Below are 27193 nucleotides of genomic sequence, written 5' to 3'. Positions count from 1 at the left end.
TGTGGAGACTGGGGGAGGGGGGAAAGGGAGGTGGGACGAACTGGGAGATTAGAATTGACATATATACGCTACCATGTGTAAAATAGATAACTAGCAGGAACATGCTATAAAGCACAGGAAGCTCAGCTCGGGGCTCTATGAAGACCTAGGTGGGATGGTAGGGGGGCGGTGGTGGGAGGGAGGTCCAAGAGGGAGGGGATATATGTATACATATAGCTGATTCACTTCACTATACAGCAGAAACTAACACAACATTGTAAAGCAATTTTACTCCAATTTTTTAAAAAGCAAGTATAGCCCATCTATAAAGGAGGCAGCTGCTACTCAACTCCAGGTCACCATGAGGAAAGACCTTGCAACTTTTTGAGAAAAAAGGAAATCTAGATTTTTATCTTTTAATGTAGCCTGCTGATGGTCTGCTTTTGGAAATAAATTCTGTTTAAAAAAAAAAACAGAAAGAAACCAAAAGTATCCAAAAAAAAATCTGCAGCCAGATACAGCCTGTAGGCCTATAGTTTACAACTTCTGATCAAGAGGCTATTACGATATGATTAAATTTGTTTTTCATAATTGGGCCTTTCTAGGTTGGTCATTTATTCCCCCTTAAGTTACACTGTGCAGAAGCCATTTTTGGCATTTTAGGCAAGAACTGAAGCTACGACTTTGGTTCCTAGACCCGCTGCCTCATACCCCACGGAGCTGAGCTCCCCCTCAGTCTGGGACTGATGCCCACTGCCCCTCCCTACACCCTCCATGCAGCTCCAAGCTTTGCCCCTTCAGGAGGGAGCCAGATCTCAGGAGGTAGAAGCCACTCCAGCCCTTCCCACACCATCCCTTCCCCCATTTCAAAGATTCTCGAGAGGTGGTCCCCAAGATAAACCTGACCCAGCAGAGAGTACACGTGATGAGCAGTCAGCACAGATGGGCACAGTCAGGGGGACAGTCCCAGCAGCTCAAGTCACTGCCCCTGGACCCCAGCCCCAATGGTCAGGAGGTGGAAATTCTCACTAATGAGACTGGGACCACGTGAATACCTTCAGGTGGATCCAATTCCTGGTCCAAACTAACCTTGCTCAGTTGTTCTTAAACAAATCAGGAGAATATCAGTGGATGGTTTCTTATTGAACTAACTGTGGCTTTGAGAAAGAAAACATACTCAGATCTTATATCAAACATTTTTATTTTTAAAGTGAGAAGTCCACAGAGGATAGCTATAGGAGAGTGAAATATTTAGAGCAGAAACATTGTGGGTGCTATAGCCAAACTTCAAATATTGTCATAGCAGAGTTATTCCCCTAGTACGCTTCCAGCATGGTAGATCACGTGTTAAAATGAACTGCATTCTCGGAACACCTCAGTGGACGTGCACAATGATAGAAGCAGACATTCAGAGGCTCCTGTTCTGAGGATTTTACAGAATGGATTTAGGCACACTCCAAAACAAGTATATTACAACACACCCAAAACAATTCACATCCATTAAAAAAAAATGTTGACTTTAAAGATATGGGTAGGAAGACTTAAAATAACAAGAAGAATATAGGCAAGAAACAGAAATGGCTACTTTTATGTGCAAGGTACTGGATTCTTAAATTGAGAATCAGTGTCAATCCTCACTTCCAACATCACATCGAAAAAGTGTGGCAGAAAAATGAGTCACCTTCAATATGAAGGATGCGAGTTGTGTACACTGACAACACTCTTGAAGATACAACAGTTTTGCAGGAGGAATGCCAGCATACAGAGTGGGCCTTCTTATCAGGCCAAACGCTCACAGGTTATCCGAGGACCCTTCACATACTCGGGTTAAGCAACTACAACATTCTGGTTTAATCAAGGCACTGGCAAAGAGCGATCCTTGACATGACATAGAGTCCCTACAAGTTGTTGGCCAATGATGATGGCATGGGTTTTTTGGTCAGGCAGCATCTATACTGAGAACCCAAGCATGGTACCTTGATCACAAGCAAGGTCACTTATCCCATTAGGACTGCAAAGCCAGATTTGCTTAAGCTTTCCCCAAATCGTGATTTTTGTTAAGTCACATTTGAACAGAAAGGCTTCGCGTACAATCTTGATTCCCCAGAATTATAATTCACTTTCCCCAATACCACCCAACACTCCTAAAGTTTGTTCGGGTTTTTCTCCACAAGAATACATAGAATGGATGTTTCTCTCCCCTCTACAAATTACTTCCCTGGGAGAGAACTGTAAAACCAACTTAAAAACACAAAATAACCTTACATTTTCTCACCGACAGTTAAGTATCAGACCTCTCGCTCCTACTCTGCCATGAGCTGCAGAGCCCTTTGGGTATACTTTTCAGACATTCCTCATACCATTAACACAGCTTTCTGTCACCATCCACTGTCCTTCCTCAACCTTTTCTTGCCCAACGTGAAAGCCAGTGAATTGAGAGGGAAGGAGAAAAGGGCATTGACAATGTATTACTTTTATGAACATAGGGTTTCCAGGCTGTTACCTGATCCTCCACAGCAAAACAGGGCAGCATCATCCATATAGAACCCCACACTAAATCCTCAAGAGGCTATCTTTTTTGTAGCCAGGTCTCCAAAGTTCCAAGCTAAACCTACTGAAGGAAAGTAGCAATGCCTTCCTAATATTAAGCAACACAGACCTAGAATTACATGGGGAGTAAGGTCAAGACCAGCCACTAGGTTGCTTCATTCATCGGTAAGAGGACAAGTTCTCCATCCTCCCCCAGCTCTGCCATTCTGGGAAGAGCCCGCTGGCCAGCCTCGGGCTGCCGAAGACTGTCGACTCCAGCTCGGCCTTGGGGGACACCTGGTGGAAGGTGCAGTCCTGGGCTGCCCTCTGCGTCTGCACTCCATCAGGTTTCCACTGCGCGTGGACAATTCTGTAATTCTGACCCTCATTGTTGTCCCAGAAGACCCGCCCGTTAGCATGGTACGAGATGCAGAACTCAATTTTCTCCTTCGTTGGGATGACGGAGGGTAGGTCAATGGCAAACGAGAAGGTGTCACTCTCGGAGCCACCATACACATTTTTCATGTAGACACAGTCCACATCCGTGTAGCTCTGCCAGGTATCAAAAGTGATCCGGATCTGAACCTTCTTCTCAAAGCTCATGTTTTTCACCTTCACAGTCCCCGTCACCGTTCGCTCCTGCAAAGAGCAGTTCTCCAGGCAGACAGAGTTCTTCTGGAAGTGGTTCCGAAAACTTAAGTAATCAGCTGAAGGCTGAGGGAAATCTAAAATCAAGTTTTTCTCCTCGTGGAGTTTTAAGCCTGAGGAGATATCATTCAGGTCCAAGAGGTCAAACTGGAGATCCCACACTGGCTCTTCCGGAAGGTCCGAGAAGACGTGGATGGCGGTGAGGGAGAGGCCCTTGGAGTCCGCAAACACCACCCGCTTCTTGGCTTGGTTGTGTGAAGGCTTCCAGTCGTTCTGTGTTTTGGCTTCCTGTTTTATGTTGAGACACGGCTTCAGAGGCTTTAATTTGTTCACAAAATTTCTTCGTTGGAAGTCATCATAAGGGCCCAGGAAGCTCTTCAGAGGTGGGGAATGAGCCAAGCAGAGCCTCATAGCCACATCCACGGGCATGACCGAACTTGTCAAAGGCCGTGGATCTAAAACCTGGATCATTCTGGAATACAAAAAGAAGAGGGGTTATCATCTGCACCTGGAATGCACTTCACCTGGTCCCAAATATATGTGTAATATTTTTGTTGGCTAAGTTATAGTCAGCGCAGTAAGTTTCAAGGAGGTGCTCTCATATGTAGTGAAGGAATACAGTATTAGGTGATGACAGGTGCATCTTATGTTTGGCTCTACCCTTGACTGGCTATAGGCCGTGGGTTAAAACACTTGGGGTCTCAGTTTCTCCACCTGAGACATAAAAGATTTGGATGGGATCATGTCTAATACAGCTCTAAAACCATTTGGTCTGTTCTGGACCAGTGGTTCTCAAACCTGTCTGTTCACAATGGCCTAGGGAGTTGGTTTTCTTCCTTTTTCTTTAATGCCGAATCCTAGGACTTAAAGCCACTAATGCAGAACCTCTGCGAATGGGGCCAAGGAGGTAAATATGTTCTTAAAGCTTCCCAGGTGATCTAATGACCAGATAGGTTCTAGAACCAAAGTTCTCTCTCCACTGTGCTCCCTCAACTGCTTTGATGATTTTGCTATTGAATTGATTACACTTCTCTGGTATAGTAATCCACTCGAAAAGAAAAAAACAGCAATAAAAACTCTCATGGAATGGTTTTGAGAGTGAGGGGCTAGAAAGAGTGAATCAGAGGATTATCTTTGCACTTTCATTATCATGCTCTTCCTCATTTTACACAAATAACCCACTGAAGTGCAAGCCAGCAATTGGTGAACTTAAAAAAAAAATTTTACATAATCTGTATTTCACAAAGAAAGACATCCATGTCAAGTCCACATTTAAGTGGAAAAAGTTGATGACTTGAAAATGGGGCTGTTTTCAACATATGCTATATATATGAACTTATAAATGTTGAAAAGTGTAATAGGAAGCACAACAAAAAGATAACAATTATCTCTGGGTGATAGGTGATCTATATTTGCCTTTGTACTTTTTTGGTATTTTCTAATGTTTTGTCAGTGGATATTTATAACCAGAAAGATAATAAAGCTATTTAAAATTTAAACATAACTATGCTCCGCAATACTAAATCAAGAAGTATCCATCAAGAAAGATATTTTTTCTGGCCTTTAGCCCTGAGTATATTGCCAAGCTTATGGACATTTTTCCCCTATCCTAGCCTTCAGATAAGAGGTGTGTGTATACTGTATGTGACATTTCTCAGTCTGGCTTTAGTAACTGTCTTCCCAGCAGCTCTAAGCACAAAGGCAAATGGTCATTATCATAAGATGGATAATAAAAGAACATTCAGAGAATTTACTTTATTAGACTTGGGATTCTTCTGGGAGACCTACAAACTTAGAACAAACAAATGAAAGAGAAAGTTATATTTGTGGGTCTAATAATAGTGAACAGGCAGGATTTTTAGAGAGGTCTGCTAAGTTATGTCTAGAGGAGCTATTTAAGTAGTTTTGCGGGGGGCGGGGGTGTTTGGGAGGTTTGTTTTGTATTTTCATATTTTGCACTTATAGAAAGACAGTTTAAGGATACGGAGATTTCCCCGGAATTTTAAGTCCTGCCCCAGAGTTTAAAAATAATCATTTGCTCAAACTCTGAGACTGAGTTTTCTATGGCAAACCGTCATAAGAAGAACGAAAGAGGACCAAAGAATGCGAACATCGTCCTGTAGTTATTCCCAAAGCTAAACTACCCAACCAGCAATCTCAGAGTGCTATTCCCAGGAGTTAAGCGGCCCGAGTCCTTGAGACATTTGTGCAGGACCAAGAGATACGGTCGGAATCCATGAGGGAATCAGAACTCAAGCTGACTCACGTTAGGACAGTTTCTAGTTTAAGATGCCGTTTACCAAAATCAGCTCTGCCTAAGAAGCACAGGGCAAATCTCCACACCTCCGAGGCCTCCCCGGTGCCAGATTCCAAGTCCGCAGCTAGTCAACCCGCCCTCCCCTAGGGTCTTCATGTGCGGTGATGACAGAAGGAAAACGCAGCCCAACTTCCCTGCAGCTGCGCGCTCCCTGTGCTCCGGGGCGGGGAATCTACAGGGAACCTACCTGGTGCAGCTCATTAGGCAGAGGGGCGGCGGGACTCCGCTGCCTGCGCGAGTTCGCACCCGGCTCCCAGCAGCCCCGGCTTGGCTGCAGCTCTGACGGATTGCGGGTGCAGCGCCCGAGAGGCCGCTTATCTGCTCGGGACCACGTGAGCCGACGGCTGGGACCAATCGCCGGGCCGCGAGCTCGAAGGCGCGACCAACCAGCTCTCAGCTGGGGCGCGAGCCCTCGCCCGGGACGTGACGGCGGTAACGGAGGACTCGCGGGGCGCTGGGGGCGCTCGGAGACCCCCGGCCAGCTGGCCTGAGTCGCGTTAACAGGAACCCCGGGCGAGGCGCCGTGGAGGCAGCACCGTAGCGCAAGTAGCGGGTGCAGGCCAGGAGAAAATGCAGCAAACCTGCCCCAGGCCGGGCGCCAGCACAGCGCGGCTGCGGGGAAGGAGATGCCTTTCACTTCTAGAGGCTTCTGTATACAGTTAATCTGAGCGCAGAACGTTGTGGCTTGTTCCAAATGTGTGTGTGTGGATATAGATATAGATAGATATAGATATAGATATAGATGATATAGATACACGCAAATATATTTCAAACATATATATTTGAAATGTTTATCTTGTTCACTGCTTGGTGCATCGGCTCATGTTCTCCCTTTCCCTTCCCTGAGCAAGCAGAAGTTGGCTGTATATTTTGGAGTTAGGGTGAACCCACAAATGCACCACACAGTAGACTGCTTCTCTAACTAATGTTGTTAATAAACCATGTTAGCCCTGTTATAAGACAGTGAGAAGGCATTCACTTAAAAGGCACTTTGTATTTCAATATATTCTTCAGTTTTTCTCCCTGGAAGAGAAAACTAAAGCCAGAAATGAAATGGCCTTTTTCGCTTGTGTGGCAGGTCAGCCACAGAGCCAGTGGTCAACCCAAATCCCTCGACTAGGTTCTGACGTCCTCTGGCAGTGATGTGAAAACCAAAATGTTAAAATATCACACTGTAAGTTTCATGATTCTCCCGGGCCAGTTACCCTCGCTGAGGTTTTGGAATTTTGTTCAGGTTGGGGAGGTTTTAGACCATCAGTTAAAACCATAGAATTAAATTTCTAAGTCTAGTACAAATTATTTTTATAAAACCCATGTCCTCGTTCTGCTCTCAGCTTAGTTATCCAGTAGTCCATTAAAATGTACAAAATGTTCAACATAAAATGTACAAAAATCCCTGTGTCTTTTAAATCACTGTCAAACAGTGGAATTGTTAAAATGGTATGATTAAAGAAAAAGAAACTCACGCTGAATAACACTGGGGAAGGTACTTAATGCTTGGGCTTGATTTTTTTAAAGGAGACATCCAACTAAGAGCAGATCTTCTAGTCTCTCAGACCAACCAAAACTAGCTGAAGGGGCACAGTCTTTGGAGCTGACACTCTCAAATCTAGGCAAGTTCTAGCCTCAACTCCCTCACCTGTAAAATGGAGATAGTGAAGTTGTTCTTAGGATTAAATGATATTGTGCGTACGAGAAAACTCAGTGTAGTTTCTCAGTATGTGTTCAACTATCCTATGTTGAGCTAAGGAGTGTATATTACCAATTAAAGTTAATGGAGAAACATAAAATAAGAAGAATAAATTGTGATCCCATTTTAGGGGTAAGATGTGCACTCATAGAAAAGAGAATATGCTCAACCAAAATGTTAACAGTGCTTAATTTTGGACAGTGATATTATGAGTAATTAAAATTTTCTTTGTCATTTTGCTTCTCTTTATTTTTTACTTTTTCTGCAAAGAACATGGACTTTTTCTGTAACTGAGAAATCTTTAAATGACTTAAGACTTTCAGATTCAACTAACATGTATAGCCTACCTACTAGGTGCCAAGAACTGTGTTGGAAGCTTTGACATGCTTACACCATCTACTCACGTCCTTTTGAGTTTGGGTTTCTTTCCATTCAAGCTACTTTCTCTTCTGCCCCCTGGTGCTGACTGATGCCATAAAAGCCACCTCTCCAAACTCCTTAAAACAGAAATCAGGTATACAGGGATCTCACCAAAGGAGAGTCAACACTCAATAAACTTCTAAACTGCATGATCCAGGCCTCCCACTTCTTCCTCCCCCACCAGATTTATTGAGATGTAACTGACATATAACATTATGTAGGTTTAGAGTGTACAAGGTATTGATTTGATATATTGCAAAATGATGTTAAGTTACCACCATAACACTAGCTAAAGCCTCCATCAAGTCACATAATTACCGTTTCCTTTTTATGGTAAGAACATTTAAGATATGTTCTCTTAGCAACTTTCAAGTGTATAATAATACAGTATTATTAACCATGTGGTACATTAGATGCCTAGAAGTTTATACTCTTTGACCATCTCCCCATTTTCCCTACACGCCCAACCCCTGGTAACCACCATTCTACTCTCTGTTTCTATGAGTTCAGCTTTTTTAGATTCCATATATATGTGAGATCATATGGGATTTGTTTTTCTCTGCCTGACTTATTTCACCTAGCAGAATCAGGCCCCTCATTTCTATGTCCTTCCTGGCTTTTACTGCCCTTCATCATGGGATGAGAGGGACTGGAATGGAATCAGCGTTCTTAGTCGTGAGTTGCCCCAGTGAAGACATGGTGGATTAGGAATTGTGGGGAGGTTTCTTATTATTTGTAGGTTTTCTCCAGCTGTGGTTTAACAGCATCCAAACATTGCTTGTCCTACCCATCTTAATAATAATAATAAATAATAATAAATCTACTGATGAGAGCTTCTTGATCTGTGCAGTGTTTCTAGCCATGCCAGGGGTTGCAAGGACTCATAAGCCAGAGCCCCTTGACTCTGAGCCCCTTGAGAATGCTACAATCTTTATTATAGAAACCCAAATTTAAACTCACGAAATACCCAGAGAACATTTTAAGGTGCTACAAAGCAAGGGGCTGATGATGGGTGGCTTATACAAATGGGTCTCTTCCAGCATCCGTCCAACACATTACCAGACATGCCCTTGTGGGAAAAACACCCTGGGGGGCAGAGAGTCCCAGGTTGTCAACTCATTTTCTCCAACCTAGCCCTTTTTTTCAGTGCCCAATCAAGAAAGTGCTTGAATATATTTTTTTCAATGCCCAATCAAGAAAGTGCTTGAATATTCAACTCTACAGTTATTAATATTAAAATGTCAGTACTCAGTAGTAACAGGATGAACCTTATAGCTGATCTTTAAGCCCTGCCCTGTAGAAATAGTGAGGTTAAGAACTGCTTGTTTTGATGAAAAGAACTGAGATTTCTATTTCTGAAATAAAGAAAGGAGCCAGTTCACATGTCTCCAGGAATAGTAAGCTCTCTCTTACACTAACTCCTTCTGCCTTCTTTAGCCACATTGGATGGGAACACCAATATTAGGTGAAGGAGTGTGTGATTTTTAAAAAAAACAAAGACACTTACATAAGCTTACTTTGGGTCAGGCGCTGTTTTCAGCACTTTACAAATAAATATTAACTCATGTAATATTTATAAGAATCCAAGTAGGTCGAAACCATGATGTTTATCCACATTTCAAGATGAGGAATCTAAGGAGGTCTGGGAGTTTAAGTAACTTGTCCAAGATCATGTAGCTAGTAGATGACAAGATCAGGTTTCAAAACCCTCTAGAGTCCATGCTCCAAGTGTATGAGTTGCTCTGAAAAGAACAAGCACCACACTGGTACCCACCAAGACCAAAAAAGATGGTCTGTAGAAGGCCAGGGAGCTTCAGAAAGGGGAGGGCTCCCTGAGGAATACAGATGGAAGCTTTAAGGAGGAAGTGAGACTTGGGAATTGTCAAGAATTTACCTGTGGTGGAGTATCATCTTTAGGGCATTTAGATGATAAGAATCCAGCTAGTATGATTCAACCAAAGAGAGAGAAAATGAGATCACAATTGAAATGGTACCAGCAGCCCACAATTCTATTCAAAGAACATATTCCCAGAGGATAAGAGAAGGAATTAAAAGTGTTGCTGAGTAGACTATACTATTGGCCATTCTGGTTGCACTGAAAGAATTTTCAGTATCATTTTCACTGCATGGATTTTTTTAGTTTAAAAAAATCTCTAATTTTAAAACATCCCTGTAAGAGAACAATCTGGGTGCAGTTGTGAATGCACAGTTGTTGCTACCAAGAGTAAGTGGTTAAAGAAAGTGCAAGACACCACCTGAGACATGTAGAGTATCTCAGGTGAGGTGAAGAGGAAGGAGAAGGGAGGGGGAACAAAAAAGGGTGATACACTTAACCTCTCTAATAATCTATTGGGAAGATGGACACAGAGGTTAAAAGACCAGTAACCATACCAGGTTGGCTGAGTGGCAAATGGGTCGTGTGAACATAATGCACCTTTGCTATATGTGCTTCAGGACGTTAGAAAAAGGAGAGGCCTCCAGGGGCCAGGATGGCCAACGAGGACCAGGATATGCAGGGTAACAGCAAGGAGAGCGGTTTGCTAGAGGTGAGGATTCAGGCTGGGGGAATAGCAGGGAAGGATCAAAGGAGAGAGACCCTTTAAGTTTATATTTTTTTTTAAATTCCCTGGACTATCTTGAACAAAATAGGAGATCTGAGTGATACAAAAGGAAATTAGCAAAGAATTAAATAATAATCTGACTGGAGGGGTGAAACCATTCTCTAACATTGCTAGTTACATCTTCAAGTTTCTGCAGTTTCTCCATATTCATTGAAGGATTAGGGTGAAGAAAAGTAGAAGTTAGAAAGGACCTATGAAGAAAACTTTAAACCACTATAGAAGGGCTTTTTAAAAGGTTTTGATGTGAATATTATGGAGGATGGGAGAGGGAATAAACAAGAACTAACCAAAATGTACTAAAGTTCATATGAAACATCAGCATAGGAAAAATCAAATTGGGAAGAAGGAATATTTTGAAAAAGAATAATGAGGATGTACTAGCCCTATCAGCGTAAAATTTATTATAAATTTAGAGTGTTTTAAAAAGTTAGTATTGGTGTATGAATAAAGAGTCAGATCAGTGAGATTAGAGTCCATGCACAGACATTCTTACATAAGAGAATTTAATTTATGATACGGGTGGGCATGTCTAATAATGGAAGAGGAAAAAATGGATTATTCAATAAACGGGCAACTGACTGTCCATTGGGAGGGGTGGAATGGACAGATGTGTACAGGAAACTGTTTTCAATTTATGCCTCTATGGAGAGGGATGAATGTGCTTTGAGGACATGGCAACGTACACCAATAGACACCTCCATAGGGAATTCTGCAAGGGTACTGCTGGTTCAACATGCTCTGGGCACTGTAATTTTTGTGACTTGGAGAGTTTTCTTTTTAACTCAGGGCTATGGGAAAGAGAAAAAGTATTGGGACAATCAGTGAATCCAGTCAGTAAGAGAGAAATGACACAACGAACACCCTAAAATCCTGTCCTTCTCCATCTCCAGTTCCTCCTCCCTGGAGAAGACCCTTCCTGGGCATGGCTGACTGGGTTTGTCATGCCGGGTGGGTCTGATGCTCTGTGCTTGTTCTCATGGCTCTGTCTGGGCCAAGATACCCTCCTTTAGTTTCAGTCCCATATTTTGCTAAATCTTAGCATGCTGAATCATTGTGAATTTGCATTCTGATTTTTTGTTGCAAACTTAAAGCCTGTGAGACGCAGGTACTCTCTAACCACTCTACTCACCAGGCTAATTTGTCTAAAGACAGGTATTTTTCTGCTGTGTAAACTGGCTTTTGGACTCCGCTGCCAACTATGGCTATTAGAGGGGTTTTGGCAGAAGGAATCCAAACTGAATACAGATCCCTCATTTACAAGGTACCACACTTCCTTTCTTATGTGACAAAATTAAACTTCTCTACCCATCCATTCCCCACGCACACACACAAACACATCACATCACAAACACCACCCCCAGCTCTGGACATAACTATTCATAACTACTTGTTCCAATAGATGTTTAAAACTCTTCAGACCCTTCTTTTAAGCTATGCTATAGTACCTCTCTGAACCATGGAGGGAAAAAGCAAATTTGTTCTAAGACACGGATGGCTTTGTGTCTATCAGAGAACTCTTGCTGTTTACTTGCTACATGCCCTCTCTGACTTGGTGGAAAGTTCCAACTGGGGGAAGTTGGGGAAGGTGAATAATTTTCCAAAACCTACTGAGACAACTCATTTCACTAGGGCTTTAATATTTGTCTGAAGTATAATAAATCCTCTAGAATACCAACCACAGCTTTAAAAATTCATTTCAAAGCCAACTTTCTCCAATCCTTGTTTTACTCTCTATTAGTAAGGTATTAATATTTTTTAACTGAACAACAGTGAAACTTTTAAGTCACTCAGTAAAATTGGCAATTATTTGAGATCACCAATAGGAGGACAAAACACTTAAAAATTCCCTCATTTCTCCTGTCAAAAAACCACCTCCTGTAGTTGAAAGTAATAATGTTGCACAAAAAAGCATTAGGTCTTGCTTTCCTGCATACAGAATTGAGCTCTGGTTGTCACAGAGTTTTTGGAGCCCAGACAATTAGTGATTAAAAGGGAAGTTTTTCCTTTCAGAAGAAGTGACAGAAAAAAAGAATATTAAGATTATTAAGAACAAACTACATATTCAACACTCTTTAGGTCCTTTCATGTATTTTATGATATAATCACTGGCTACAGTACTGATACAATATAATGCTTTTTTTTTTTTTAAGAATAAGCACTTTATTTATTTATTTATTTATTTAACCATGCCACACAGCTTGCAGGATCTTAGTTCCCTGATCAGGGATCAAACCCGTGTCCCCTGCACAGAGTCCTAACCACTGGACCTCCAGGGAATTCCCTATGATGCATCTTTTAAATTAAGTGTTATTAAAGAGAAAAACAGAAGACTATGGCTTAAAAGAGGACAAAAGATGATTGCTTCCCTCCTGCCCCACCCCCATATCCAAAGTTTTGACACTATTTATGGAAGTAGTCTTCTCTATGGTTGATTTTGGAAGAGGTTCTTATTTTGCAAGCTACACACAGAAATGCAAGATTTGATTGGTAAAGATTACAGGGGCAGCATTTGAGCAGTAACATTTTGCATGTGAGTAATCCTTTCAACTTTTTAAATGCCTTCACATCCTTTATTTCATTTCATCTTCATTAAAACCCTGTGAAGCCAATCTTATTATTATTCCATCTAACAGATGGAGAAACTGAGACTCAGGAAGACTGAATGACTACAGTAGGGTTCGCAACTGTCAAGTGATGGAGTCAGGCTTCAGTGCCAAGATCTAACCTTATCTGAGTCTTGAGGACATGGGGAGGGGGAAGGGTAAGCTGGGACAAAGTGAGAGGGTGGCATGGACATATGTCCACTACCAAATGTAAAACAGATAGCTCTTGGGAAGCAGCCACATAACACAGGGAGATAAGCTTGGTGCTTTGTGACCACCTAGAGGGGTGGGATAGAAAGGGTGGGACGGAGGGAGACACAAGAGGGAAGAGATATGGGAACGTGTGTATATGTATAACTGATTCACTTTGTTATAAAACAAAAACTAACACACTATTGTAAAGCAATTACACTCCAATAAAGATGTTTAAATAAATAAATAAATAATGTTACAATGAACATAGGGATGTATATATCTTTTTGAATTCATGTTTTTGTTTTCTTTGGAAAAACACCCAGAAGTGGAATTGCTGGATTGTATGATATGATAGTTCTATTTTTAATTTTTCAAGGAACCTCTATACTGTTTTCCATACTGGCTGCACTAATTTATATTCCACCAACAGTGCACAAGTGTTCTCTTTTCTCCACATGCTCACCAGCACCTAATCACTTAAGTGATTATCTTTTCTTCTGCAATGTTTAACCTGTTGTTAATCCATCTAGTGAATTTTTCATTTCAGATGTCATATTTTTCATCTCTAGAAGTTCCATTTGTTGGGGTTTGGTTTGTTTGGTTTTTTTCTTTGTATCTTCAATTTCTCTCCTCACTGTCTTCATGTTTTCCTTTAAATACTTGAACATAATTATAGTAGCTGTTTTAACATCCTAGTCTGCTAATTTTATCATCCCTATCATTTCTGGATCTATTTCTATTGACCTTTATTTTTTCCTGGTTACAGGTCACAGTTTCCTTCTTCTTGGCATGCCTAGTGGTTTTTTATTGGATGCTGAATGCTATAATTTTAAGTTTCAAGTGACTAGATTTCACTGCCGTCTTTTAAAGAGTGTCAGACTTTGTTCTGGTAAGTAGAATATCATGTTCTAAAGTCATACAGTTTGTAGGCTTTTGTGAGTTGTCTTATCACTCTACATAGTGCTTTTGAAATTCATCCATATTGTTGCATGTATCAGTAGTTTGGTTTTTCTTACTGCAGAATAGTATTCCACTGTATGGGTGTACCACAATCTGTTTATCCATTCACCAGTGGATGGACTTTTAGACTTTTTATTTCCAGTTTTGTGCTATTATAAATAAATATGCTATAAAAATTTAGGTATAGGCCTTTGTGTGGACAAATGCTTTCAGTCCCTTGAGTAAATATCTGAGTGTGAAATTGCTGAATCATCTGATAAATGTATGTTTAAGTCTATAAAAATGCCAAACTGTTTTCCAAAGTTGCTGTGCTATTTTTTATTCCCACCAGGAAGATTTGAGAGCTCTGGCTGCTCCACATCTTTGCCAGAATTTGTATTGTCAGTGTGTTCTTTGACGTCTTATTATTGAGCTGAAAGAGTTATTTATATATTCTGGATACAACTACTTTATTAGATATATAGATTGCAAATATTCTTCCTCCCAGTGTGCACCTTGCTTTTCATTTTCTTAATGTTGTCTTTCAAAGGGCAGAAGTTTTTTATTTTGACAAAACCCATTTTATCAATTTTCTTTTATGGTTCATGTGTTTTATGTCCTATTTAAGAAATCTTTACTTAACCCAAGTTTATAAAGATTTCCTCCTATGTTTCTATGTTTTCTTCCAGAAGTTTTGTAGCTTTAGCTCTTCAATTTTTGTGTCTATAATCCATTTCAGTTTGAACTCTTTGTAGATGTGAGGTGAGAGGCAAGTTGTTGTTGTCGTTATTCTTGTTACCCTTTTGTTTTTGTTTTCACATACAGACTTCCAATTGCTCCAGCCCCATTTATTTAAAAAGCAATCTTTCTCCATTGAATTTCCTTTGCACCTTTGTCAAAATTCAGCTGATCATTTGGGTCTATTTCCGGGGTTTCTATTCTGTTCCATTATTCAATAAGACTATTCTCCTGCCATTATCACACTTTCTTGATTATTATGACTTTATGTTAAGTCTGAAATCAGGTAGTGTGAGTCATCAACTTTGTTCTTATCTTTCAAATGTATGTGCTAAAGTTTTATTTAAATTTTTTCATGTATATTCATAAATTGAACTACAGAGCATTCTGTGCTACATTTTGCAGATTTTAGTATTAAAGTTATGTTTGTTTCATAATATTAATTGAGGAACTTTCCATACTTATCTAGGGTCTGAAATAATTTGACTAACATACAAATTAATTCTTCTTTGAAGCTCAGAGGAATTCAGTTATAAAACAAGTAGGTTTTTTTTTTTCTTAAAGGGAAAGTTTAACAATCTTTTCCACCTCTCCTATTATTTTTGGTTTTTTATCTCTTCTTGCACCAATTTTGCTCATTTATATTTTGCCAGAAAATTATTCATATTGTTACATGTCCAAGATCAGACAGCTAATTATAGCAGAGCCAGGATTTGAACCTAAAATGTCAGGCTCCAGAGTCCCTGCATCAACCACTAGATATCAGGAAATACTGATACACAGTGACCTTTAAATTCAGGAAATAATTTGATAAAGTCTTTCATGATATCCTTGTGAACAACATGAAGAAACCTGAGTTGGGCTTCCTTGGTGGCGCAGTGGTTGAGAGTCCGCCTGCCGATGCAGGGGACACGGGTTTGTGCCCCGGTCCTGGAGGATCCCACATGCCGCGGAGTGGCTGGGCCTGTGAGCCATGGCCGCTGAGCCTGCGCGTCCGGAGCCTGTGCTCCGCAATGGGAGAGGCCACAACAGTGAGAGGCCCGCATACCACAAAAAAAAAAAAAAAAGAAGAAGAAACCTGAGCTACAAAACCTGCTGACCAACATTACCCAAAGAGAGTCCATCGTAGCTCTCTTCTTTAAACCCATCAAGAAAGAAAATAATAAAGGGCTTAACATAGAGATCCAAAGACATGGATGAGAACCTAAAATGTAATTCCTGAACTTGCAAATGATGCAAAAGTACATCTGATAGCTTAATGGAAAAACAGAACTCAAGGGACTTCCCTGGTGGTCCAGTGGTTAAGAATCTGCCTTCCAATGCAGGGGACTCAGGTTCAATCCCTGGTTGGGGAACTAAGATCCCACATGCCGCAGGGCAACTAAGCCTGCACGCTGCAATTTCTGAGCCCGTGCCACAACTAGAGAGAAGCCCATGCGCCACAACAAAGATCCTGCATGCTGCAACTAAGACCCAATACAGCCAAAAATAAAAATAAATAAATTAAATTAATATTAAAAAACAAAACTCAGAAAATCTTCCCCACTGCAACCCAGTCAATCAAACAAGTGTCAACTGAACAGATTATAGGCCCCACAAGAGCAAAGGCCAAATGTGTTTTATTCATCCATGTAAACAGAGCTCCCAGCAGAATTGTAGCTGCTTAGTAAATATTTTTTAACATTTATTGGAAGAAAAATATATACATTACTGATCTTCAACAACTGCACAAGTTTAGACTGAAGATGACATGATTAAACATTGAGACAAGTGGAAAATACAAGTTTTGGTTTGTCACGAGTTCAGTATAAATCAATAGTGTGATGGTGCAGATTTGGCATCAGGAAATTTAAGACTAGACCTTAAGGTAGGGTAAGTCACTCAGACTCACAGCAAAATAAAGCTAATAATAATCTAAAAGATTGTTTTGAGGGTAAGATCATTCACACAAAATTTTTTTGCAAACTACAAATGTCCATTATTAAGTACGTATTATTGTTATTAGATTATAAATCCCAACATTAAGCTAAGAAGCACTTTGAGCTTATCTGTAATTTATCAGTTTTGGGGGGGTTGAAGATTAAGAGAGGGTAGATATGAAGTCCCTAGCAAGATATCTGAAGCATATTAAACATTTAATAAATCTTAGCATAAATGGATTATCCTTTCATATACAGGAGACTGTATATATAAGTATATATGTAATCATTTATACACATATATTTACATATATGGATGGATATATATCAAAATGTAAAGAGGTTTCCCTAGTTATACCCCAGTCACTATTCTAGATACTGGAGAGACAATGAAGAATTAGATGAACAAAATACTGCCTTCAATTTTTTGTGATTTACTTCTCTGCATCTTCTCTCCTATGTACAAGAATCACTTTTTAATTACAGAAGAAAAACCAAACTATAAAGACAATAAAAATATAATGGTTGCCAGGGATAGGGGGGAAGGAGGAGGGGGATGAGCTGCTGGAGCACAGAGGATTTTTAGGGCAATGAATTATATTATCATTTGGCAAAACCTATAGAATGTACAACACAAAGAGTGAAGCTTAATGTAAACTGTGGATTTTAGTTACTAATAATACATCAATATTGGTTCATCAATTTTTACAAATGTACAACATCAGTGCAAGATGTTAACAACAAAGGAAACTGAGAAGGGGAGGATATGGGAACACCATACTTTCTGCACAATTTTTCTGTAAACCTAAAACTGCCCCCAAAAATAAAGTCTGTTAGTTAAAAACAAAATATCTCTAAGAAAGAGAAGAAAAGAAAAAGAAAAACTAATGAAAGCTCTGGTTTGCTTAAGTGAACACTTTCCAAATACTAAATTGCAATTGCATTACTATTCCTGGCAGCAAACAACTAATGGCCTTTTATCCTTTTATGGCAAGAAATCTTCAGCTGCATCTCCCTTTTGGCCCCAAGTCTACTGAACTATAACAATAAAATGCCTGGTCAGGTATAGAAAAACCTCCTTGTTACCAATTTTTTTTATTATATGTGCTTTTATATTTGCTGATTACAGGCAATTAGTGGTTGCTTGGCAACGAAGTTTGGGGCTGTATTCCAGGTAGAGGTGAATTGTCTAAATAAAGCACCTCATTGTCTTCAGTGCTGGGTTTCCAAAGCCACCCCAGCATAACCACAGTTATGGAATTCTTCTTGGATTGAGTGACATTCACATCTGGCTCAGCTCTTTTCATATTCCTTCATTCAACACATATTTAACAAGTATCTATGGTGCAGGTCACCATGCTAGGTTCTGGAGGTAGAGTGGAGAATAAAGTGGACAATGTCCCTGTCCTCAAGGAGTTTGCATTCTAGTGGGGAGGAGGAAGGACAAGCAGTTAAATATAATTTTTCAGGGAATTCCCTGGTGGTCCAGTGGTTAGGACTTGGCGCTCTCACTGTGAAGGGCCCAGGTTCAATCCCCGGTCAGGAAACTAAAATCCCACAAGCTGCACCGCAAGGGCCAAAAAAAATTTGTTTTCAATTATAACAATTAGGCAAAGCTAAAGATGAGTGCTATGAAGAAAAGTGAAGTCGAATAAGGAGATTTAAAGAATTTGGAAGAAAGTTTCTCTTTGTTCATTTTATAAGTGGTTAGTGAAGGCCTCTCTGAGGAGGTGATGGTTGAAGACAGCTGAATGAAATGGGGAGGGGGAAGAGCATGCCATAGACAGAGCATTCTCTTAGGGAGAATATCAGAATTCCAGAGAACTTGGCCTGACAGTAAAAGAAATCATTATATGGTTAATTTTCAGGATTGAGCTGCAGATCGTTTGGTACTTTTCAGACACATTTGTCTGATGATTAATTTTATTTATTTATTTTGAACTAGGAATAAATTGACATATTTTATTAATAGAGGAGTCCTGTCCTTTCAGGCATGATTGTTTATTGATAATAATGAGCCAGTAATTAAAATTTTAACTGGAAGTAAATTGGCCCTAAGAGAAAAATCAGCCAGCCACCACTCAATTTTCTTCTACTAAGTTTTTGACAGAGAAATTAAGGCTTCAGTTACACTAGTCTGATCTTTTTCCCCTCTTTGAAGATGAGAAACTTTCATTTTAAAGAGTGTAGGGGCTATTTCCTTTTTTTTTTTTTTTTTTTTTTGCTGTACGCGGGCCTCTCACTGTTGTGGCCTCTCCCGTTGTGGAGCACAGGCTCCGGACGCGCAGGCCCAGCAGCCATGGCTCACGGGCCTAGCTGCTCCGTGGCATGTGGGATCTTCCCGGACCGGGGCACGAACCCGTGTCCCCTGCATCGGCAGGCGGACTCCCAACCACTGCGCCACCCGGGAAGCCCAGGGGCTATTTTCTATTCAAAGCTAAACCTTGTTAACATTTTGGTGTTCATTATTCTGAGGGGGTTTTTTTTCCTGTACATAGTGTAGAAATTTTTTTTAACTTAAAATATTAGGATTATCATATACATTTTCCACATGCCTTTCTTACTTACTAATATATGGTACTCATGATTCCTTTTCATTAAATATTCTTCCAAAACATCATTTTTAATAATAGAAATATTTGAGGATCTATTATCTCCCATTCTCACCTACATTGGCTTTTATCTTTTCGTTTAACCCTTTGCTAATTTGGAGGATGAAAAGATATTTCCATTTTTACACTTTGCTAGTGAAGTTGAACTTTTTCATGTTAATTAATCCTTTTTCTATTATTTTTTCTTCTATCTTTTCTACCAAAGTACTTCATTGATTTATAAAAGCTTTTTATATATTAGGGTTATTAACATTTTTGTCATATGTTACAAATATATTTCCCAAAATATATATTTGCTCCAGATTTTTAATCTTGTTAATAAAATTTTTATCCAAAAAAGTTTGATATACAACTTTTTGCGTTTTTATCTACTGTTTGTTTCTGTACCATGATTCCTTAAAAAAAGGCCTGGGGAGATTGTGAGGAAAAAAAAAAAAAAACCCTAACTTGACTGGAGAGGCCTGAGGAAGGGAAGGGAAGAAAGTATTAAGTCAAGTGTTTCAAGAAGGAGTAGACAGACCTGGTCTTAATTCCATCTCAGTATAACTGGACAAGTGTAAATCTCTCAGAACCAGTTTCCTCTTTTGCAGATTGAGGAGAATAGTCCTTTTCCGGCAAAGTTGCTGTGAGGACTAGATTTTTAAAATTTAAAGTAACTCCCTTGAGAGATAGTGGGTACCCAATAAGTTGTAACTATTACTAAAATGGAAGGTGTCCCAAACTGGTGCTTCTCAAATGTTAATGTCCCTATGAATCACAGGGCATCTTGTTGAATGCAGATTCTGATTCAGTACACCTGAGGCAGAGCGTGAGTGTCTGCATTTGTAACAAGCTCCCAGATGATGCTGAGGCTGGTTGAAGGTTCTAGAGTCTTCCAACAATGGGAATCCCTGATGGGGAATATTTAGGAACCAATTTAACAACTGACGTCTATTTTCAAAAGAATTGTGACTCAGAATTACACCGAATTTGCAAGATAGAAGAGAAAGCTATCCCTTAGAGGATGAAACTGGAATCTAAACTTATCCCAACCAGGTCAATGTTTCACCAGATGAAATTTAATTACAGTCCCTGTTGCTGTCCAGGGAAGCCAAACCTCAGATGGATAGAAAAATGTACATAAAGAATAAAGTAAAAGATCTAGTGGTCAAATTCTCTCAATGACCTCCTTCTCAAAGGCCCACCCAAAACATCCATCAAAAGGAAATAACAACAGCAACAACAAAAATTGAGGCCTTTAGAGGAAATAAATTGCAGTACTCTGCATGCATCTTTCCATGATGCAGTGTTTTCCAGCCTCAGCCAATCAGGAACATCACCTGGGCATTTGCTCCCACTCTTAGCACCTCAGAGAGTTAATGGAAGGGCTGGAAGAACCCCAAGCATCTATATTTCTAGACAGAAATGGCTTGGGAAGCCCTGCCTTACTGCATTCATCTCCTTTCTTTGCAGTTTAGAATTTACACCAAAGAGGAGTTAACTGAACATAGTGAACAAAGGTTCTGCTGTGAAAAGAACTGGACGGCACTCAGTCACCATGTAACCTTGAACAATTTACCCATCCTCCTTGAGTCTGAGTTTTTTCTCATCTGTAAAACAAAAATAATGAAATCCTCTACATAAGTCATTATAGAGACCAGATAAAGTAATGGATGTGACAGCCACTTGTAAACTGAGCGCAAGTGCGATTTCCATAAATGCATTCATTGTGTCCAATCTTCACTGAACCAAGCCATTAAGATTGTTCCTTGAAATCTAAAAAAAAAAAAAAAAAAAAAAAACCTGGTTCTGAGGAACCTAGGGGCAGGACAGGAATAAAGACGCAGACATAGAGAATGGACTTGAGGACACGGGGAGGGGGAAGGGTAAGCTGGGACGAAGTGAGAGAGTGGCATGGACATATATACACTGCCAAATGTAAAATAGATAGCTAGAGGGAAGCAGATGCACAGCACAGGGAGATCAGCTCGGTGCTTTGTGACCACCTAGAGGGGTGGGATAGGGAGGGTGGGAGGGAGACGCAAGAGGGAGGAGATATGGGGATATATATATATGTATAACTGATTCACTTTGTTATAAAGCAGAAACTAACACAGCATTATAAAGCAATTATACTCCAATAAAGAAGTTTAAAAAAATTGCTCCTTGAGGGTTTTAGTGTGGGATTTTATACCCTTAACAAGGAGGAGTCCGTAAACAAAATGCCAAGCTGAAATAAAACCTGGCTATAAACCCAACTTCGCCTTTCCTTGTTTGAGCCACTCAGGGAAAGATGGCAACCTTCCAGTACTGTTATCTCAACTGTAAAACGTGAGGATGATTAACTCCTTGCTCCCCTCTCAAAGACATGGAATGCTTTGTAAATGATGAAATCTGGAGGTGTCTTATAAACTCTAAAACTCCATACACATTGTCTGATGCCTGCCTGTGCAGGAGCTGGAAAGGGCAAAGCATCCGTTGTCAGATCCAGTAATACCCCAGCCCTATCCCACCTAATCCCTGCCCCGCGGGGCAAGAAGATCTGCTGACAGGAGGGCCTGCATCTGAGTCACGATTTTCCATCAGCGGTTCAAGGAACACCAAGAGTACTCAGAGTTCCTGGGGCAGAGGTCAGTCCCCTGGGACTTGAGGGGCTGCTGCTCAGCAAAGGAACAGGTTGACCCACTGCCCGCATGCCTGGCCTCTTTGCAGGTTCCCAAGAGTTCAGTGACAGAAGGGGCCACATGTTCTCCTCAGTGCTGCTGGCTGAAACTGTCATTACACCTCAGATTTCAAGAGTGGAACCGTATAATCTGTGCCTGGGAAGAAGAACGGGGTCGGATACCTGTAGAGTCCAGCACAGACTTATTACGGGACTCGGAGTGGGGAAAAGCCTGACGAGGTAAAACTGCTCACAGTGATTAAAAGTGGGGAAGTGAGGACAGCTGTCTGGGAACGCCACTCAGAGATGGAAGTCGGGATGCAAGGGGCAAGAGATGGCGAGCAGAGATGGTGAGCAGACAGGAAGACCAGGCGAGCACCAGCGCTAGTAAGTGGAGCGTGGACAGATCAGCTGCTTCCAGCCATGACCACGTCCGGAGAGGGACTCTAGAGAACCAAGGAGCTGGGCTCAGCAGTGAGGTTTGGAAGAGGTAAGCTGTGGAGACTCATGGCCCCAAAGAGCAGCCTCCAGATGCTCATATTTTTCAGATTTTTTTCAAAGCTCTCTTTTTCCTACCAAATCTTACTCACTTAGAAACCAGCAAGAAATGTGGTATCACATTTACTTACAAACCTAAAGGGAACAATTCCTACATCCTTTCCCTTTCATGACATATTACATTAAACAGGATGAGCCTTAAAAAAAGAAAAACTACTGGGTACATCTTAGGGGGATGAAGATCTGTTTGTCAAGAAAACTATCTCTTTAAATTAATCGTTCTCAAACTTTAGCTAACATCAGAATCATCTGGAGGGCTTGTTAAAACACCGAGTGAGGGGCTTCCCTGGTGGCGCAGTGGTTGAGAGTCCGCCTGCCGATGCAGGGGACACGGGTTCGTGCCCTGATCCCAGAAGATCCCACATGCCGCGGAGCGGCTGGGCCCGCGAGCCATGGCCGCGGGGCCTGTGTGTCCGGAGCCTGTGCTCCGCAACGGGAGAGACCACAGCAGTGAGAGGCCCGCGTACAGCAAAAAAAAAAAAAAAAAAAAAAAAAAAAAAAAAAAAAAACACCGAGTGCTAGGCCATACCCCCGGTTTCTGATTCATTAGGTCTGGGGTGAGGCCTGAGAATTTACATCCCTAACAACTCCTTTTGGGGTTCTCGCACCTGTCCAGCTATTCTTTTCGTCATCACTTTAGCACTCTAAGGATTTAAAAATGAATCTACCTAGTGTACAACATCTGATTTATTGCATTTCTAATAAGTCCATGTTAAATAAACATTTTTAAGAATGGTGGGTTTGGGAATGCCTTTGGGTGGCAGGGAGTGGAAGGAGACTTTCAGAAAAACAACCTTGAGCCAGAAGTCAGAAGAATTTTCTTTTTATCAACCTCAACTCTTTTTCAGATGATGGAGAACGCAAAAGGCAAGGAGTGAAGAAACTCCATAGAGAAGTTGGGGGAAGAATACGCGGCTCTCAAATTCAAACCTGTTGTCAGCAAAAGCTGGAGAGAAACGCCTAGCTTCAAGCAAGCCAGTGCCTCCGCTTCACCAAGCACCTCCTCCCTCCTCGAAGGGGACCAAATGAGAATCATCTGTGAAGGATGACAAGACTGCTGTCCACAGTGAACGCTACATGCAACGAGAGCCTAAAACCTCCGACGAAGATACCTCGTCCTCCATTACCCTCTAAACTGCCACCAGTCAGCCTGCTCCCCCGAGACCTGGTGTGGGCCTGGCATCAGTGACAGGTGAGCAGAGGTCGGACGCATTATAAGCAACTCTCCGAATGCACTTCCCCAAATCAAAAGGATATTCCTATCACAGCAAAGGAGGCCAAGATCCAGACAGTCATAAAGAACATCAAAGGTGGACTAAGGGGAAATGTATCTAGAAAGGTCTAAGAAAAAGATGTGCTCTGAGGGGACTGATCCTCTGGCCTGAGGAGGGGAGCCTGCACTAGAAGAATCTCCCGCTCTCACTGGGGGAGCTAATACTGTTGTAGTAACAACTTCAGCCCCAAGGCTATGCTGGCCTCCTGGACCAGAACTGCAGTCAAGGCCAGGATGATGGAGGCAACAGAATCGCCACAAGAGACTTAGGGTGTCCGGTGGGGTGTGGTCCACGAGAGGAGTCTCCCTGCAGACACAGATGACGGGGTACACTTGTAATTTCATGCTGGATAAGACTGGGTTCCTGAGAAACCAGGGAGAATGAGCACCTCCTTCTTGTCCCCTGCCTGCAGTTTTCCAGTATGTTGTGCCCCATGTGTTCAGAGGGATGATGTGTTGATGAAAAGCCTCGAGTGAGACTAGGATACCAGGAAAAAGGGCACATCGGTGATTGTAGTCGTGGTGGAAAGGTTTCTCTACACCCTCCACCCTTCCTGCTTCCAGGGCTCTGGACTGGTGGGTTGCAGATGATACACAAACATGTCTGCTTTGGGTTGGGATACAGAGACACTTACGTATAAAAAGGGAAAAACATTTCATTAGTTACCATTCATTCCAGTTAAGAAGATGAAAATATCGTTCGTATTACCAAATGTTTGCCCTTCTGAAATGGTAGAAACGGCCTCAACAGCTTCTAATGGGAGTGTCTTCAGCTGAGCATTGTGAAGATGTCTAGTGAGGCGTCACCGATAATTTGCTTCCAGGCTGGATTTCCCTCTTCGGATACAGACCACCTTAGGAGCTGCTCTCTTCTAATTGTAAGTGTGATGACTTTGAACGGTTGAGCATTTTAAGCTAAAGCTGTTATTCCCTTCTTCCCTCCTGAAAACACATAATTCTTAACTTGGAAACTGTTGTTTTGTAGTTTTCTAAGTAACTTGAGACTTCTGTGGTTCAGCTCTGAGCTAAAAATGCAGGGCACTTTGCAATAGTATGTCCACTTGTAACTGTTTTGTATATTTCAGCTGCTTAAAAAAAAGTTTAAGGCTGCTTCCCAATCATAACTAAATAATATGTTGTATTTAAAATGTGTGTATAAAATAATTCATCAGCTATTGTATTTAGGGGACTATATTCATTGCATGCAAATTGTTAGTTAACTTTCTGAACTCCAAGTAGGTTAAAGTCAGAAAGCATGATTTTCTTCTGCATGATTCACTTTCAATTTTTTTCTTTACTACCTAAATTTATAAGAAGCATATTTCTGGGAGTTTGGCTTGAAGGCAGCTGAGCGGCTTTCTGGCTCCTGCAATAGACTTATTTCTCCACAAGAAGCACTCCCTCTACAGCAGTCTCTGAGGACAGGAGAATATTGCTGTGTCAGCGCTCACCGCAATGTTTAAAACAAATGTTTACAATAAATGGTGGCACAGGGATGCTTGCAGCTAATGTCTGAAATTATATGTATCTCTGGAAGTTTATCAATCCTACTAAAAAGCAGCAAACCTGAAGAGGCACTGATAGAGCAAACAGCTAGCGGAAATAATAGATTTCTTTTTTCCTAACATGTATTGAATATTTACTCTGTGCCGGGCCAGGGTTCATCACACGAGAGCTTCACAAAAGCCTTATGATAATATTAATTTTAATTTACAGATAATATTATTTTTTAATTAATTTATTTATTTTATCTATTTATTTTTGGCTGTGTTGGGTCTTTGTTGCTGCGTGTGGGCTTTCTCTAGTTGTGGAGAGCGGGGGCTACTATTCGTTGTGGTGCGCAGGCTTCTCACTGAGGTGGCTTCTCTTGTTGTGGAGCACAGTCTCTAGGTGCGCCGGCTTCAGTAGATGTGGCTTGCGGGCCCAGTTGCTTCGTGGCATGTGGAATCTTCCCGTACCAGGGCTCGAACTCGTGTGCCCTGCACTGGCAGGCGGATTCTTAGCCACTGCGTCACCAGGGAAGTCCGATAATATTACTTTTAATTTACAGATTTTTAATTTAATATTATTTTTAATTTAATCTCTGTAAATTAAAAATAATATTGGGTTTAGAAGGTATTAATTACCCATGGTCTCACTGCTAGGAGTTGGAAGATGCCAGCCAACTTCCAGGCCTCTTTTATATGAGAGAGGAATAAATAAATACCTCTAGGGCAGTTTAAGGAATAAATATCTGTGTAAGGTGCTTTCTGTCATATGTAGCTGAAATTAATTATAGCTGTTACATTTACCCCATTACAAGGGATTTCTGATACCACTTGTGGTTCTTCAAGCCCGAATCCAAACACCCTAGCAGACATTCTAAACAGCTGTACTCATAATGTACTCTTCCCAGTGTGCATCCAAAAAAAAAAAATCAATAACTATCTTACAATACAAAAGCTATATCACAGGGAAAAACATCCCAGTGTTCCAAGGACTTTTATAGGTATAATGACTGTATTTTTCCCTGACCCCAAAATTGACCCCACGAAATGATAAACATGAATGTGCTTAGAGATTTTCAATAGGACCGTAGGGAAAAGTTATTTCATTCATTTATTCATTTAAAAGCCATTTATTAAGTTCAGGGAAGCTATACAGATAAAAAGGCGGGTCCTACCCTCTAGGAGGTCCTGGGTCTACTGAAAGAGGCGTACAAGGAAACAGCCCAGGCGGGCCAATGTGGGAGTGCTGTAGCCCAACGGAGCCCAGGGCACACGATCCAGTGTTGAGTGAGAGTGGGAGGCTTCCTGGGGGAGGTGATGTCCAAGTGAGTCCTAAAAGCTGAGAGGTATCCGTGGGTAAATCTGGGTAGGGGTTGGCAGAGGGTGCAGGGAGAGAGACCAGGGTATGCTGGGAGAACTTGAAGCAGCACACTGTGGTGGAAGCACGGGGAGGAGACAAGGCCACTGCAGCATATGGGAGCCACATCATGAAGGCCTGGCACCACAATGTCTGGATCACCTGGAAAGCCCTACAAAGTGTGGAAGCGTTTTAGATGGGGAATACCATGTGAATGGTTATAGTTTAGAAAGATCTCTAAAATGCCGTTCCCTGGGTGAGCTCTCTGACCCTTCCTGCTCTAACACTATGCTTCAAATAACTGGTGTGATTTTTTTTTTAATCGCAATAACTTGTCTGAATCTAGACTGACAGGAACCTGCAAGTACCACTTGCCCTCATCTGGGAAGCTAACTTGGCTCACTGAACGTGTGTGCCTGCTTCTGTCCTCTTGGGATGTGCCTGGTGGACTTTCCTAAGTTGGGAAAAGAGATGCGGGCGAATCCTTTGGGGGTACCAATTCAAGCAGGAGCAAGGACTGGAGCTGAGAAAAGGTGAAGTCTCAGCATTGGGGATTAGGGCTCAGTGATAGCATGTTATCAGCTAGATGGCTGCAGGGACCGAGAACCCAGCAAGTGCTACACTCACCACATCAGATTCCTCTGAGGGAACGCTCTTCATACTTGAA

At 41.3% G+C, this 27193-nt stretch overlaps 1 protein-coding gene and 1 pseudogene across 1 annotated transcript; one reads left to right on the top strand and one right to left on the bottom strand.

Annotated features, from left to right (window-relative positions):
• Positions 1-1205: 1205 nt before the first annotated feature.
• On the bottom strand, positions 1206-5742 carry PPP1R3C (protein phosphatase 1 regulatory subunit 3C). Its single transcript, XM_060114683.1, has 2 exons — positions 5661-5742; positions 1206-3628 (listed from the first exon to the last, which is right to left on the bottom strand). The coding sequence occupies exons 1-2, from the start codon at positions 5672-5674 to the stop codon at positions 2689-2691; spliced, it is 954 nt and encodes a 317-aa protein (XP_059970666.1). The 5' UTR covers positions 5675-5742; the 3' UTR covers positions 1206-2688.
• A 17712-nt stretch (positions 5743-23454) lies between these two features.
• LOC132487924 (developmental pluripotency-associated protein 4-like) lies at positions 23455-24159 on the top strand (annotated as a pseudogene).
• Positions 24160-27193: the final 3034 nt, after the last annotated feature.

The sequence above is a fragment of the Mesoplodon densirostris genome, chromosome 1, assembly GCF_025265405.1.
Source record: "Mesoplodon densirostris isolate mMesDen1 chromosome 1, mMesDen1 primary haplotype, whole genome shotgun sequence".
Classification (NCBI taxonomy): domain Eukaryota; kingdom Metazoa; phylum Chordata; class Mammalia; order Artiodactyla; family Ziphiidae; genus Mesoplodon; species Mesoplodon densirostris.
This window is presented reverse-complemented; position numbering and strand designations above follow the sequence as displayed.